The sequence below is a fragment of the Epinephelus lanceolatus genome, chromosome 8, assembly GCF_041903045.1.
Source record: "Epinephelus lanceolatus isolate andai-2023 chromosome 8, ASM4190304v1, whole genome shotgun sequence".
Taxonomy (NCBI): Eukaryota; Metazoa; Chordata; class Actinopteri; order Perciformes; family Serranidae; genus Epinephelus; species Epinephelus lanceolatus.
In genome coordinates, this window is record NC_135741.1 from 38,853,886 (window position 1) to 38,870,485 (window position 16,600).

General features: G+C 41.5%; 1 protein-coding gene across 3 annotated transcripts in view; it reads right to left on the bottom strand.

The window, feature by feature from the left end:
• Positions 1-2,751: 2,751 nt before the first annotated feature.
• lamb2l (laminin, beta 2-like) overlaps positions 2,752-16,600 on the bottom strand; it is a 76,037-nt gene continuing 62,188 nt past the window's right edge. For all 3 annotated transcript variants that reach the window (XM_078170277.1, XM_078170276.1, XM_033629340.2), the window contains exons 19-35: positions 15,641-15,833; positions 15,369-15,512; positions 14,044-14,275; positions 13,796-13,959; positions 13,342-13,566; positions 12,793-13,007; positions 12,576-12,672; positions 10,155-10,527; positions 9,859-10,043; positions 8,455-8,702; positions 6,839-7,054; positions 6,589-6,733; positions 6,271-6,478; positions 4,473-4,614; positions 4,101-4,277; positions 3,779-3,944; positions 2,752-3,509 (exon numbers count right to left, since the gene is read on the bottom strand). In XM_078170277.1, the coding sequence (XP_078026403.1) occupies positions 3,373-3,509; positions 3,779-3,944; positions 4,101-4,277; positions 4,473-4,614; positions 6,271-6,478; positions 6,589-6,733; positions 6,839-7,054; positions 8,455-8,702; positions 9,859-10,043; positions 10,155-10,527; positions 12,576-12,672; positions 12,793-13,007; positions 13,342-13,566; positions 13,796-13,959; positions 14,044-14,275; positions 15,369-15,512; positions 15,641-15,833 (3,267 nt within the window). In that variant the 3' untranslated portion in view covers positions 2,752-3,372. The remainder of the gene's footprint in view (positions 3,510-3,778; positions 3,945-4,100; positions 4,278-4,472; positions 4,615-6,270; positions 6,479-6,588; positions 6,734-6,838; positions 7,055-8,454; positions 8,703-9,858; positions 10,044-10,154; positions 10,528-12,575; positions 12,673-12,792; positions 13,008-13,341; positions 13,567-13,795; positions 13,960-14,043; positions 14,276-15,368; positions 15,513-15,640; positions 15,834-16,600) is intronic.

Consider the following 16,600-nt stretch of genomic DNA (forward strand, 5'->3'; position numbering starts at 1 on the left):
TGGTTACATTACAGCCTGTTTTGCCGCTGCTGGCTGCAGCACTCTCTCTCAGTACTGGACTTCTTTCAAAAACTGTTGCTCCTATGAGTCACTTGGACACAGAAACACTGGGAAATAGGGTCCAGGTTGCAAACTGCATTAGGCTTTAACTTTTACTATTAATTGTCATCTCAGCCCATTGGTAGACATACACAACAGGTCACATGTCAATGAAAGATTTTTATGCATTTCACACTGACTTCATGAAAGCAGGCCACTTAGAAATGTGCAATTCTGAAAACTGCAGGGCGTTTTTTTGGGCCAAAAACATACTCCAAGTGCTGGCTCTCAGGTTAATTTAGGCCACAACTTGTTTTTCAGCAATTTATCATAACTAAAAATGTGCTTTATCAAATGGTAGGAAGGATTACATTGTACCATTTATATTTTAGAGGGTGGTGGGCTAATTCCTGATTAAAAAAGTATAGTTGTCTCTCTCAGTAACTTTGCATAGAGAGAAAAAAACACATATATGAGGCAAACATGAAGCAGGCTTTGATATGAGGTACATAAAATGATATCTTACAGACACTCTGTTCCATGTCTTTACAATTACCTTATCATTGGTGTCATTTTCTAATGTAATATTTTTCAGGGAGACCTGCAGGTTTTCCTCAGCAAACCCAGCTCATGTTTTCCAGCGAGCCCCTGTGTGTGTCTGGGAGCAGGAATGCGCGCTCCCTGCTGGACGGATTAGATTCCCTTTGATTGCAACCAGTGAGCAGCCCGTGGGCGCGCACAGATCACAGATCCCCAGGCTGCCTGCTCAGTCTCAAAACAGGTGGTTGAGACGATCTCCGCTGCTTGCAGTCATACAGTGGGGAACAGAGACAGACTCTATTTTCATGTAGCTTTTATCTGATTCAGTGTATGGATCTTCTGAAGGCTTTAGACAAAACATATGAATGCAATCTATCACATTTTAAGAGCATGTCATCAAATCACCTTTTTCTTTGGGATCACTCTCTATAACACAGCATGTCAGATGTGTACAGGTGCTGTGGTCTCCAGAACAAAGCCTGCTGTAAATCTCTGTCATATTACACATTCCCTGCACTGCCAGAGGACAGCCTCTCTTTGTTAGAGCTCAGGATCCAGTGCCAGAGCCCAACAGAGAATAGCACAGCTCCTTCATCCTGAGAACAGCAGGGGAATGAATGGGACTCCACACATATGTACATATAGATATGTGGCTGAGGAACCTATGACTGAACAGAGCTTGTGGTCAACATGTTAGCGATGATTGCCCCCCCCCCCCCCCCCCCACACACACACACACACACAGGGACCCTCAACATCCACACAGGTGTTTTCAGTTGTTGCAATCAGACCTCTGCTGGGAATATGAGGTCTTCAACTATTGGTGGAGAGTGACTAAGTTTGTTTACTCAAGTACTGTAGGCTACTTTAGTACAATTTCATACTTCCATTTTATGTTAGATCATACTTTTGCTCCACTACATTTCAGACAGAAACATTCCTTTAATTTCACAGACATAGTTACTGGTTTTATTAAGAATTTACAGAAAAAGATTAGGCTGCATTCATGTGCTCCTCTGATGATCCGTTCTTTTGAACTTGGTGTGTTCCTGAGCTTTAAGTCATAATATGGAAACAACATGGATGTTAAAAGGAAGATGTGTTGTTATGTTATTGCTCAGAGCATTTAAACAACACATTGATAACAGTTTGAAGCTTTATAGTACAGTCATTTTGTCCCAGACTTGTTCCTGCATCAGTTCATCCCCTAGAACTACTGAAATATAACTTAACCTTACGGGTATTAAAACTAACACAAAACTAACAAAACTAACTATGTGGACAATAACAGTTACAATCAAACACCATATTACACATTACATTTGAGCAAAAAACTGACATGCAATATGTGAACTGATAAAAAGTTTATTACAATCAATTGACTTTCAAAGTTGTTCTGACTCAAGGGAGCATGGGATTTTTTTCCTGGTCTGAACCAATTTTTTTTAATCATTCTGACACCACAAATGCAGCGTTAAACCACTGGTTCAACCTTTTGGCTTCTGACCCTCACAACAAAAAGGTCATGTCGTTTTGGCTCCTCGTCACATTTCAGATAAGTTGTTTGAGGCCCGAAGAGATAAAATTATATATATGAAAAAATAAGCTTAGAGAAAAGTCCAGGATTTGAATACAAATCAGTACACCAGAGGTTTAGTTTTTTTTCTTCCTTTCCTACCCCATTAATTAGCTCACAACCCCTCAGTCATGACATTTATCTCATATTTATCTCATTCTATCTTTAAAGACTCTGAAGAAAAGGCGCAGGAAATTCCCCAGAGATGCTGAGAAACTCTTGAGTTGAAGTAGTCGGCTGAGGGGAGCTGGAGAGTCAGGTGATAATTCTCTGCGGGGTCATCATCATGATCAACCCTTTCATGTGCAAGCAGCCATTTTATCCATCACTCACCTTAATAGAATGCAGTTACTTTTATCAATTACACCAGTGCTTTTCCTGCTATAACATGTCAAACTGTGCTGTGAAAAGTTAACAGGTGCAAGAACAGAGTCAAAGAGAGCATAGGTGAGGCTGAAGACAGGAGGAACACACTTGCTAAACATATGGCGCCCCCTTGTGACCATGACATTAAAACAACATTTACTGATGCAAATGTGCTAAAAAACATAAACTTCATATTGTAAATTCTGCACACACAAACGGGACACATGATGTGATACATAAACAGTATCAAATTTATTTGTCTCCATCATCACAGCTCAGAATGAATTTTGCTTACAAGAATACTTGTGTATGTATTTATATGAATTTAATCAAGAGTTTCTTTTGTAATAAAAATAAACACAACTTTAAATTTCAAAAATCAAACATATTTCTTAATAGGAATGTCATATCGTAAATATCATACTCATGTGATCAAATTACAGCAAAACACACAAAATATTATGAGCACTTTTGGTCAAAATATCAATTTTTTTGATAGCATATTCTGATATATTTCTTCTGTTTATTATTCATGTAATCAATTATCATAGCCTATACAATGAAACGAATACTCTCCACAGGTCATCCACTTGATGTAATAGCTTAGAGACATAAACACCATACAGGACAGTGTCAAAAAGTGGTACAGTACATGGACAGAGGAAGGCATTTCTGTGATATAACACTTGACAGGTAATGTGTAAAACTTAATATACCAGTGAAAGATTGGAGGTGCCCAAGCAGGGTTTTGTTTTTATGGTTGATGTCGTTTTTCTGTCCCGGTCACAGCATCAGTCATAACTCTGCTCTGAACTACAGCAGCAAATGGTAAACAGGGAACTGTAGCATCCTCACACACAGTTACTGTACTTCTGCACTTGTTCCCGGATCTCATCCCGCACCAGAGTAGCGTTTTCCTTCAGCCCGTCCAGCTCCATGCGCTGCTTCTGCATCCGCTGCTCGTTATTCTTGAACTTTTTCTCCAGTTCTGCAACCACGGACAGGAAGAGAAGTCAAAATAGGAAACAAAAGGGGAATCTCTACAGCTGAATACCATCAATGGATAATCAAAGTATCCACAGGAATCAACAAAGCTGCAATTGGTAACTTTTACAAAAACAACTTAACTGAAGCGGTCACTATATCCTGACAGTAGAACAGATGAGGAGAGGTTAACTGTTTCATTACACCTCCCTACTGTACGCAGTCCACCTAATTAAAGGACAGTCAGCCCTGAGAACAGCTTCATGTACTCACTCCTGAGTTGTTCTATCCCTTTGCTGGCCTTGTTTAAGAGGTCTTCTGCCTCCTTCTTCATGTCCTTGGCCTTCTGGTTGATGCTGTTCAGATCTCCAGACTCTCCACCAAGAGAGTCCACCTTCCTCTGCAGCTCCCGGTACCTGTTCTCTGTGTCGTTGAGACTCTGGGAGAGACAATGCGATAATATTAGTTATGATTCCACTTTATTTACCATAAAAAAAATCCTGATGTTGTCGACAATATCAGCTCCCTTTTATCCATTCTGGGACAGGCATGACATATATTGTTTTAAATAAAATCATAAAAAATCTGCCCACACCTGCTTCAGTGAGGTTGCTAGGTTGGTGGCGTTGTTAGCCAGTGCGTTGGCGTCCTTTGCCATCTGTCTGTTCTGCTCTGTCTTGTTCCTGAGAGCTTCTACCTCCATGGAGAGGTTGTTTAAACGCATCATAACATCCATCTGCTTATCCTGCAGCTGTGTTAGCCTCTCATTCACCTAGACAGGAGTGAAACAAAAAAGGTTAAGAATTGAGGGGATGAACGAGGAAATAGGGGAATGTAGTATGTTGATGTTGGAAAGAAAAGCAAGCACAAGCAGGTGGTTCAATTGCCTGTAACCTATAACTAGGTAGAGTATGTGAAACAGCAAATAAGATATCAAACACACAGCTAATTTTCAAGCTTGCTGTACCTCATCTGTAGCATTCCTTGTGCTGTTCAGGTTGTCTCTGGCCTCGCTCAGGGCTGTTCGTGCTTTCTGTATGGCCTTCTCAGACACATCCAGTGCCTGCTGGGTACGATTGGCTGTATCCTTCACTCCCTCTGCTCGGCTCCTACACAATGTCACCAGAAATTAGACAAATACAAAAGGTTGTTGTTATTATTATGACGTAATCAATATAGTAGGTAAGGTTTACCTTAATTTAGTTTGTGTAGCATTTCTACACAAACATAAAATCACTGCCACTCAAAAAAACAAAACAAGTCAAATAAAAATACCAACATGAGAGACACCGTCAAAACTTAAAAATTGAACTCTATGGTAAAAGGGAAAAACAGAAAAAATCTTGAGTTTTCATGGTAGGAAGTTACTGTAACCTCAGTGTATGTTGTCCAGTCTGCCCGAAATTTATCATGCTTGAGTTCTGGCCTGACTACATCTACTTGCAAATACTGAGTCAATTCAATTGCTCCACTTACTGGGAACAGGAAGTAGGCCTTGTGTGACAAACATCATTTGATTCACATGAATTTTAAGTTGTTGGGCTCTAGTTTCCCAGCGCAGCGCAGGGTGGCGAACCCCGCGTAGAGCTAGTTTCGAGCAGCACAACCCAAGGCGCGCTCAGTTTGGTAGTTTGGCAGACCGAGGTGCGCTGAGATGGGTGTGGCAGCGCAGCAGGGGGAGGTGTCGACAGATCCAGCTTGGCGCAGTGACAGTTTCGTGCCAAAAGGCTTCGCCAAAGGTGCGCTAAAAGCTCGCCAGCTGAAACCAGGTCTATTGTCAGCGCAGGCGGAGCGCAGCTGGTGTAAGCCAAAGTTTGGCTGACCGGCGGACAGTGCACACATGTCACCAAAACCTCACAGGCAGGTTTCCAGAATATCAGGCACATTAACAATGCAATAAATACCCACAAAAAACACTATTCAATGCAACTATCTGTAATCAGCACATAAATGTATCTCTATATCAACTGTCCCGTCACATCTGATGTCAGATCAAAGGGGATTGGCACCGTTTGGCACGTTTGGCACACGTAATGGAAACCCAACCTGATTTGATTAACACAGCAAACTAATGAGTTCACATCCCTCTCAGCCAACCACAAACAGCCACAGCATCAGATAGGGAGTATATATTCAGCATCTGTCATCTTAGAAAAGTCAAAAGAAAAGAAACAGAGTGAGACTGCGAGAGAGAAAGAGAGAGCGCATGCGCACGAGAGAAACGCAACATTGACTTACAATTGTGGTGACCTCCTCCCAGGCTACCTTTGCATCATCAGCCCATGGAGGTCTGCTTGCAGTTCCGTATATTCGGACACTGCGAGCTTGGACCTCCCGGACCAAAACATCAGTTTCCTCCTGGGAGGAGTTTGACCATGTGACGCTGCTGCTCTCTTCTGCCATGGCGAATTGAGTAAACTCTCATTACGCCTTCGTGCGGCGCATTTAAGGGTGAGGAGAGGGGCTCTACATAGCAGATGTACAAAGTGATACAAAATTTGCAATATATCATTTTCAGCACACAAGGGAAATAACGTCTAACTCGTTTGCGATGTCCAGTGTTTGTGGAGATGCATGGCTGCATGGACCAGCTTCCCAGCAGCACCCCCAATGTGTGTTGTATTTGTTCAGGCAGCTTTGAGCTGGTGTCTCACACCAGAATTGTGAATTGAGCAACTGTGCTCTTTCTGACAGCAAGCAAGATGGTTTAGGCAAATGTGGTCTTAATTTAAAAAGCAAACAAGAAAAACAGAAGCCTTATTTACTTGGCATCTTTAGCTTTGTTGAGCAGCTCCTTGGCTGTGCTGATGTGCTGCGATGTTTGGTTGACGATCCCCTCAATGTTGGTGAGGTTTGAAAGGCTGGTCTTTATCTGCATGACCATTCTGTCCAGAGCAGTCATGTTGTCCGGCAGGGTGATGGACAACACCTGCCGAGCCACTTTCTCTATGCTCTCTGGATCTGCTCCCTCCTCTGGACAACAAAGGGATGAAGGGGAAAAATTCAGTCACCAACATCTAATTTAATACAAGAAAATAATTTCTGCCACAATGGAAATGATGATAATTATTATTATCATATACCAGTGAGGAAATTTCTGATCTTCTTAATGAAATCTTTGAGCTTCTTGTTGTTGTTTTCAAAGTGGTCCTTCTTTTTCTGGGCTTTCTCCAGTGTGTTCATCGCCTGGTTCTTCACGTCCTGTGTCAGAGAGGCGATATCCTGGAGCTGGAGACAGGAAACCAAGATGTCAACAGAAAGACGTTATACTTTATAGTCATAGCAGGTAAGAGAGTACACCACCACTTCTACACTATATTCAATGAAAATGACCTTTCTCGCCACACTCTGCAGCTCCTCATCGGCAGCGTTCACTCTGTTAGTGGCATTCCTGGCAAGATTCAGTGCTGCTACAGAGGTGCTCACTGTCCCGTTGCATCCCTCTCCTCCACATACAGGATTGCCCTGATCGTCACGGCAACCAGCACCTCCGCATTGGCTGTCTGGGCAACTGCCATTGACACTGCCATTGCCATGACCACCACATACCTGGAGGGAGCACCAGTGCATTATCAATCACATGAAATAGTTGGGTCAGTGGAATGAGAAAAGGATTAAAAATACATTCAGAGAAAAAAAACAAAACAAAACATACCTTCAGAAACAAATTTAAAGGAATACTTTATCCCCAAATGACCATTCGTATATGAATCACTCAGCCTGTGTTATGATTAATTTGTGAAGAAAAATTTGTTTTTCTCACATACCTCCATGGTGAATGAAGAATCCAAAAATGGAGAAAATTCTTGATGAATTGAAGTCATAGGGGTCCACATTTAACAAAAGCAAAACTGTATCAGAACATTCAACAAAACTTTCTCACAACTTGTGCAGTATAATCCAGGTCTCATTTATCCAGTAATATGCTGAGCACTTACCAATCAGACAGCCCTTTACAACGGGCACTACCTATTGAGGCAACGGTAGACCAGCTGCTACCCATGTTCAGCAAGGTAAAATCACAGTTTTGGTTGGCTTTGAACAGAGCATAGATAAATCTCACTTTTAGTTTCCCATTGGACTGAGTACTGAGCATTCGACTGGATAAATGAGACTAAACGGATGTTTTGATATAAATTTGCTGTTGTTAAACGCAGCCACCGATGCCTTTAGTACATCAACAATATTGGTAATTTTTTGGATTCTTCATTCACTGTGGAGGAATATGAGAAAGACACAGTTTTCTCCACAAATTCAATGTAACATGTGGAAAGTAATTAATATTCAAATGGTCATTTTGGGGGTAAAGTATTTCTTCATGAAAAAACATCTCAAAGTGGAAACAGCATTGTTTTCTATATTATTTATTTTATTATTTGTATTGAAGCTGCCAGTAATCAACCTACAGTCAGAAATAAAAACATTAAGGGGATAAAACATTTCTTCAATGTTTTTCTTTGTTTGTGCGTGGTGGAGACATGCAGCACAAAACAAAATAACAGAAAAACAGAAATGTTTTTTGTTTTTAGCTTTGCTGTTTACTAGATTATCCACCTCAATATGAAAACAGAGGGAAAAAAGGGTGGGGGGGGGACAAACAAACGAAACAAAACTGGCCAGTTCACTCGGTGAAAAAGTCCATCGTATGGGCAGGAAGTCAAAAACTACATCCGAGGCATTCTAACTGTAGTTTAAAATCCTTTATTAGTACATGTGTAGACCAGCACGTTTCTGATGTCGGGTCTTCATCAGGGTTTTTAATCTTTAAGTGACTCTGCGCCATCCTTGAAGAGTACCTGATTTTTTCTACAACCAACTACACAGAGTCTTAACCCAGTGCAGCTCTCCCTATTTTTTCCTCAAGGAAAATCAAAATTTCAATCTGTTTTTCCACCTTCTGGGATAAATTGACGAAATAATGAATAAATGAAATCCCCAACACTACCTACCTTGTGACTGAGGTGATGGACCTTCTTGTCGAGGTCGTGGGCTTTCTGCTGCAGCTCGTTTAATGATCTGTTCTGAGCAGCCAGAGCGCGGAGGAACTTGTCTTTACTGGCGTCCAGCAGGTCCTCAGTGATAGCACGGGTTTCTTTGGACTGTTCCACAGGACTGAGAGGCCCGGACACTGATGCGTTGCATTTCTCCTCGGCCTCCACTGACTCCCGATAGTATTTCTTCACTTTCTCAAACTGATCTGTGAGAAAACAAGCCAAAGTTTTTATACTTTTATGTATAATAACTAGGGGTGACCCCAAATAGTCAATGATTCGGTGATTCGATTCAGAGAAGTCTGATTTGACTGCCCGTCACAAAATGTAGTTATGAAACAAGACCGTACCATTCTGACTATATGGGGGTGCTCACTGCTGCTGATTTGACATAGAATGTATTTGTTTTCTAGTAATTCATGGTATATAGCCTATTTTGATACAAACATCAGCCTAATTTCTGTTAATAAAAAACTGAAAATGACGTGTGCGTTTAATCAGTAGGCATAATCAATACTACGCATGAATAAATCACCCAGTTGCTCGATCCAAATAAAGTGAGGTGAGTGAGTGCACTGCAGGACCATCAGAGCAGCATCGAGGCCTACAGTGATTTACGGTGGCGGAGCACATAAACAAACACTTTGGAGGAGGTATGTGCTCTCAAATCAAACTTTTTTGAAGGATTATTCGTTTCAGTGTCTCGAAACGATTTTCACTGCTGATTGTTTTCTTGATAGACTCAGATTTTTTATTTGGCTACTTTTTGTCCGACGTGGCCAAACAATTGAGAGTGGTGACGCGCGGTCCGTGTGGATGAACTTGTATGAACCCGAGTTGATTAATGAAGTAACTTGAAGTCAGAAAGAAGAAAAACTGTTTCTAAACCTTTTGATGATGTTTTTGGATGTTTATTTGTGAATGACATGGCAAGTTCTGACGAGTCAGAAACGACTCCTGTTAAAGACATGGATGAGGCTGCAGCACGTCTGCGCTCATCTAGAGCATCATATCTTGATGAAGTGAAAGGAATAAACATAAAGATAAAATGAGAACCCTTTTACTTTTATTATTATTATCTTATTATGCCAACTGAAGAATTAAATTTGTTTATTTGGGTGTTTTAGCTCTTTTCTCTGGAGCGGAAACTGATGCAAATCAGTGAGGGGGAAAACAACATGATTCGATGATTAGTCAGCTAAAGGAAAAATCTGTCAAATCAGATTCGACTATGAAAATTCTTTGTCGGGGACACCCCTAATAATAACTAATATTAGAATTTCTTTCATAATATTTTGCAGTTGCTTGATTGAGGTTTACTTAATATGAATGTATCATTATTACTTTACTTGATTAAGTTACCTGCAAATCCTGAGGTGAGGTAGTCATCCAGTAGGCGTCGTTTGTGAGCCACAGTGGCGTTGACGTTCCTCAGCTCTCTCTCTAGGTCACCCAATGTGCGCCTCAGTGCCCTATCTTCTTCTGCTGTTGTATTTAGCTCTCTGGTGACGACCATCAGACGCCCGTCGGTCATGGCGATCTCAGCCCTGGAACACATAGAGCAGGATATTTTACATAACATCCAGGCAGTTGGTGGCAGGTGACAGATCATGCTTAACATCCTAAATGAACATCCAGACACTATGTGACATCATCACCTGAGGTCATCGATGCTCTGTCCAATCAGCTGGTGGATCCTGTCACTGTCCTCCGCACTGATCAGATCCTGCACTTGCTTCAGCTTCCTCTCAAGCTCTTTGATACGTGTGTCCCCGACTCCTGGCGTGATCCCGCTCTCCAGGATCTTCTGTGTAACATACTGGATGTGTTCCAGGTCCCTTTTAATCTGGCACACCGTATCGTCCCACAGTTCGAAGCAAGGGTGACACTGGACACACTTGGGAAAGTCGCCAGTGAAGCCGCGTGCACATTCATCACAGCGCTTCCCCGCTGCTCCCTCCCTGCACTCGCATGCCCCCGTTAATCGATCGCACTGGGCCATCTCTGAGCCCAGAGGATGGCAGTTACACTCTGATGGAAGGACAGAGGAAGAACACAGAAAATAAAAACATAAAAATGATCTGCAGGTCCAAAGACTGTAAGAATGAATCTAGCAATGTCTTAAAGATGCAGATAGTAATGGTTTTACGATGCCACATTGTCATCCAGATTTATCATCATTTAGTTATTTAATTATATTATTAATGGAAAAGGAGTCGGGCCTCTGTGTAGACACAGGCTAAGGTCTGAAGCTGCGGCTGCTCAGTCAGTGATTGTGTGAGGCGAACAAGACTGGATCAATTTACAGAAGATCCTGTGTCCTCTTTTAAAAGAATTTTGGTTTTAGTGTGATTTGGCATGAAGCAATAATGGACTGTTCTACAGCTTCATTAAATGTTTCTGCATAGTTTCTACTCAAAACAGAGGATTCACTCTAGCTTGAAATGGCAGTTTTTCTAGAACCTCTCAGTTCATTTTTGACTTCTGATCCTTTCTGTTTTCAGTGCTGTCTAAGGGCAGCCTGTTAGAGTTACTCTTTGTTGTCTTGTGTTTTTATTACCTTTTCCTCTTATTTATGTACTCTTAATAGTTGTCCCGTAGTACAGTGTACTAAGGTTTGTTTTTTATTTTTTTAACTTGTCAATGTGGTGCAACATTTGTCAATATAGTGCAATATATTTTCTCAAACTCTGCAATACTACTTCCCATTGACTCTCAGGAGCAGTCTGCATTTTTCCACTATTTTAAGTTCATTTTGAATAACTCTTGTACTTATCTTACTGCTATCTTACGCTATTAGGCACTGGTTCACTTTCTATGTTATGTATTTTTACTTATATTTAATACTCTATTGTTTCAAAAATTGGGCCCAGTGTGTGACCTGACCTGGGGAACCCATTGGTTGTTCTGGTTGTTATTGTTTTTTCTTTAGTGCATGTTAACTGCTGTTACGGTATTTTGTGTTACTGTAATGAAGCATTCTCTGGTATAGGAATTTCCCATAGGATAAATAAAGTTGAACTGAACTGAACTGAACTAAATTAATTTAAATTAAATTAAATTATACTAGAGCATGCAGAGGTGAGCTGTGACGGTTTAATGTCAATATACCTGTGAACAAGTGTTTAAAAATAGCACTTGAAGGAGCAGTGTAAAGGATTTAGTGGCATCTAGTAGGGAGGACTGCAGATTGCAACAGCTGAAACTTCTCCTGTGTTGCAAGCATAAACCAGTTAGGAGGTTAGAAGTCTTTCAGTCTTCACTATTACGGAGGGTTTTTACCATTAGCGTAATTATCTGCAGAGGTCTCCTCCTCTCCAAAACAAATGGACCCACTGATTTAAACAAGTAAAAACACTGAATAAAACAGTTTCGCTTTTAAAAAAAAGTCTGTGTTTTTCTGCTGCTGTTCAGTTTGTCATGGTGGAGCTAAAATGCAACAATGCAAATGGCCCTATTTAGAAACAATGTTTGGTTTGTCTGCTCTGGGCTACTGTAGAAACATGGCAATGCAACATGGCAGACTCCGTGGACAAGGATCCGCTCACTATGTAGATATAAACTGCTCATTCTAAGGTAGTGAAAACACGACTAATAATATTTTCAGGTGATTATACACTAAGGAAAACCTACTTACTATATTGTTTTCCATTTCTACCAATACATCCTAAATCCTACACACAGGACCTTTAAATAGAAAGCTCCACATCAGCTGAAGCCATCTTGGATGTTTTAAAAAATGCCTCAGTGGTGCTCCTTTAAATTAGGCTAAATTAGGTTTATGCTAGTCCCCAGCACGAGGTTGAGCCATAAGTGACGTCATCATGTATTTTGCACAAGTTGCGTAAGTTGCAAGTTCTCAGTCGTCATCTAAAACCTGCTGCATTTTTGATCAGCGGTTGTGCTTGGCTCAAGGCGGGCCAGGTCGACTGGAAAGTGTGCATAAGAGGGGAACCAGACACATCTTACAGAGCAAATAAAACATGAGCTTGCAGATTTGTCTGGTTCCCTGACTAAACTCACCATTCCTGTTCACAAGTGCTATTTATTCACTAGTATTTGTCAAAAAAGTGAGTTACCTTGACACTGCACCTGCGGGTCTCCCCAGTGGAACTGCTCACACTCAGTGCACTGTTTGCCTCCAAAGCCTGGACGACAGTGGCACTGGCCTGTGAACTGTAGAACACAGATTGACAATGACTGGGAGTGAGACAGCTAAGAATATCTAATGATCAAGAATAAAAACATGTCTTTTTGTTGGAGTTCATTTTTGCATTATGCTTCATGTTTCCTCACCATGTTGCAATGAGTGCCCAGGGCGTGTTGTGGGTCACAGCCACAGGGCTCACAGCCTCGTTCCTGACCGTAGTTCCAGTAGTTAGGAGCACACTGATCACAGTTATGGCCGGCAACATTCTCCCTGCAAGAGCAGGCTCCAGTCTGCCGGTCACAGTGACAATGTCCATCACTGCAAGCAGACTGGATGGTACCAGCAGTTACACAGGTGCAGCCTGAGCAGAGAAACATATATTCAGTACACAGACAGAGAGAAGACAGTATGGTTCATCTCTGTGGATACAGTAAGTGTTGCATGCCACTGGGACATATAGATACAACACCCTTTGGTTAAAACAAACTGTTTGTACACACAAATAATGAAATATTACAACGCTCAGTTAAGATTTCAGCTGTTCATATCTAGGGCAACTTACAGGGAATTTAGTATACAATTAGCTTCAGTCATCTAGGATTACAAGAAAACAAAGTTGGGGGCAAAATAATAAAATGTGAGTTTTGCAAATGGTTACAGCAACAAAAAGATGTACTTCTGCTGTCATCACTCACGTCTGCAGTCGTGGGCCAAAGCGTTGCCATAGTAACCTTGTTGACAGTGGGCACAGGACGGGCCGTCGGTGTGATACAGGCACTTGAGGCATTGGCCTGTCCTGGGGTCACATGACTCAGGGTCCTGGGTGTCGATGTTGCCATGGCAATTGCACGGGAGGCACTGCCCACTGGCTTGTTCTGGGTTCCCATAGTAACCAGGGGCACACTGGGCACAGCGTGGCCCTAGGGAGAGAAAAAGGGAGAATATGGCATGACTGTTAGCTTTGAAAGTGCTTTTCATTGATGTGAAACTAAACTAGAGGGTTGGGTAGTGAAAATTTTATTGTAGAATCATTACAGTTTCTATGATTTTCACACTATCAATCAGACAGAGACAGTTTAACGATAGAATACTAAAAAGTGATCAAACAATATAAGAATATCTGAATGTCACTGCAGCGGGATAGCTTACCCGTGTAGCCTTGTTTGCAGTTACAGATGATCTGGTTGGAGGAGAGGTCAGCTTGACAGGAGTGCCCATTAAAGTGATCTGAGCCAGGGTTACCAGGACAGGGGCAGGGCCGACAGTGCTCACCTGAACCAAGCACTGGGTTTCCAAAGAACCCATTCACACAGCTGGAACAAATGAGGGAGACATTTACCACCAGTCTGATGACCAACGATGAAGTTTAGTCAAGTCTGACCCAGAGTGATTCTTACCGTTCACAGAGGTGTCCTGCTGTATAGTCCCTGCAGTCTCTGCACTCCCCGCTGCGGGGGTCACAGATGTCCGCGTGGCCGTTACACTGACAGGGGCTGCAGCTTGGGAAGCCCCACTGGCCTGGTTGGCAGTCTGAGCACTGACGCCCAGTGGCTCCCTGCCTGCACTGGCACTGGCCTGTAACTGGGTCACACTGGTGGCTCAGTGAGCCGTCTGGGTGGCAGTCACAGGCTGGATGGGAAGATTTAAAGGGTTACATACAGTTCCTCTATTGACGTGAACAATCCAGTAGTGAGAGTGTAGTAATGGAGTCCAACCCATATCTGACAGGCATTCTCCCAACAGTCTGTTTACTCACAGAAGAATGTGTAAAAGGCACATTATGTGATGTCCACAAACAAAAAGTAACCTCGTTAACGAACAAGCACAGATTCCATCTGTAGGTTATCAGATGATTCAATTACCCAGCTGTTACTGAACAGGCTTGAACCAGTGTACTCATCACCCATCTTTGTGGGAGAAACAACACCTCTGACAAGCTTGGATAAATACATTGAAATCAGGTGTCATTTCTGGTGTAGCTACATGCAACACAGCTGACACATTCATCTGTTAAGCAGAAGGATTTACACCCCAGCTCGCCACTGTTTGAGTGTGTGAATGTAAGAGAAGAGGCAGTGGGGATGCTCTCAGCTATGTACTGGGACAGCACACACAGATGTCAGGCCTCATTCACCAAACGTTGTTAAGAAGAAATTTCCCCTACCCATGTATGCAGTTTTCACAAAGATTCTGACATTCACCAGTGTTTTCTTATTTGGGATTTGTTCTTATGTATGAACAGAATCTACTCACACTCAAGAGCACTCTTACACGTATTTAGTCCTGACATGTTTGTGCAGAATGACTGCTTGTATTTTCTTCAATTCTACAGTTGTGTAATATTGTAGGATTTATATTACAACAATAGTTTTTATAATTTATTCTAACGTATTTATTTTAAAAATTGATTTGATTATTTTACAAAAGGCATTATGGTGTTTTAAAATAAACACTACAATTCAGTTCACATGCCATCTAATAATTAGTGATTAAATACGCTAGACATTGTCATTGGTGGGTTGGACAGATGGCGACAAAGCAGTGTTATGAGTATGTTATTAATAACTTACAAGAACACTGGTTTATAGAATTTCTTTGTATTTTTGGAGATGTTGACAAAAGGTATCAGCAACGTCAGCTTTGGTTTGACCTCGTGGGACAGATGATGTTAGTTAAAGGTGTTATTATGTGACAGACTTTGCTGATCAGATAGCAGACTCACCGGTGCAGCCATTGACTCCAAAGCCGTAGGTTGCTGGGGCACACTGGTCACATCGTCGACCCATCACATTGGGCTTACAACGACACTGACCTCCCACCCTATCACACTCACCACTGATGGAGCCCTGAGGGTCACACTGACATGCTGGATACAGATACAGATAAAAGGCAAGACAAAAAAATCAGCCAGTTATTATTATTTAAAAGCAATCAAGGATTTGACCCATCAGTGGTTTAAACCAACATCCTCTGAATTGCACAGTATTGACTTACGCAGAGCACCATCATGAATGATGGATGAAATACTACAGATGAGTTTGGAGCACATCTCAGCCAGGGCGGGCATTGGTGTGATCATAAAGGAATCCAGACACATGTATCGAGTCATCTCGTCCCGCCGCTGCTCGGCCTCTGGCTCGTTACCTTGGAAACCAGGAAGCTCAGTGTATTTGGGGATCAGAACCAGCTATTGGGGGGGAAAAATAAAGGTTAAAAAGAAGGGTTTTAGTGTAGTTGTAGCTATGGATGTGAATAGGTGGGGATTATAAGCCAAGGAGGCAGTAAACCTAACTTTCCTATTGCAGGTAAGACATAAAAATATGACAGTGCTTTTAAAAAAGGGTTTCAAAAACAGAAAACAACTGTACAATCCAAAGATTTTTTCTTGCATTGTGCTTTATGTTGACAGGAATCATTGTGAGTAAAAACAGGACAGATACATACCTAAACCAAAATCTGTTTCATGTTTACAGAAATGACCTTAATCTCTTTAAAGGAGCCTTAAAAGGACTTTTACTTACTTATTTTAAAACTAATCCCACGCCCAGATATATTCAACATCTGCATTTGTAATTTTCCACCACAAGGGGGAAACCTCATAGTGTGAAACCTTCAGCAATGAGTTAACACACACTTTTCCTGAATCCAGGAAGGTTTGTCTCTAATGATCTGCACTGATGCAGCCATAGCCAAAGCAAACTACTTATTAAAGATGGGTATGTTAATATTGAAACGTACTGCTACCCAGTGGTAGAGGAAGTACTACTTTAAAAATACTGTTACAAGTCAAAGTCCTGCACTGAAAATGTACTAGTAAAACTATAAAAATTATAATGAGAAAACAAACTTAAAGTATTAAAGTACTCACTGCAGAAAAATATTATACTGTTCTATACTGTGATATTAGATTATTATTACTCATGCATTAATTTAAAATCAGGATTTTACCTTTTT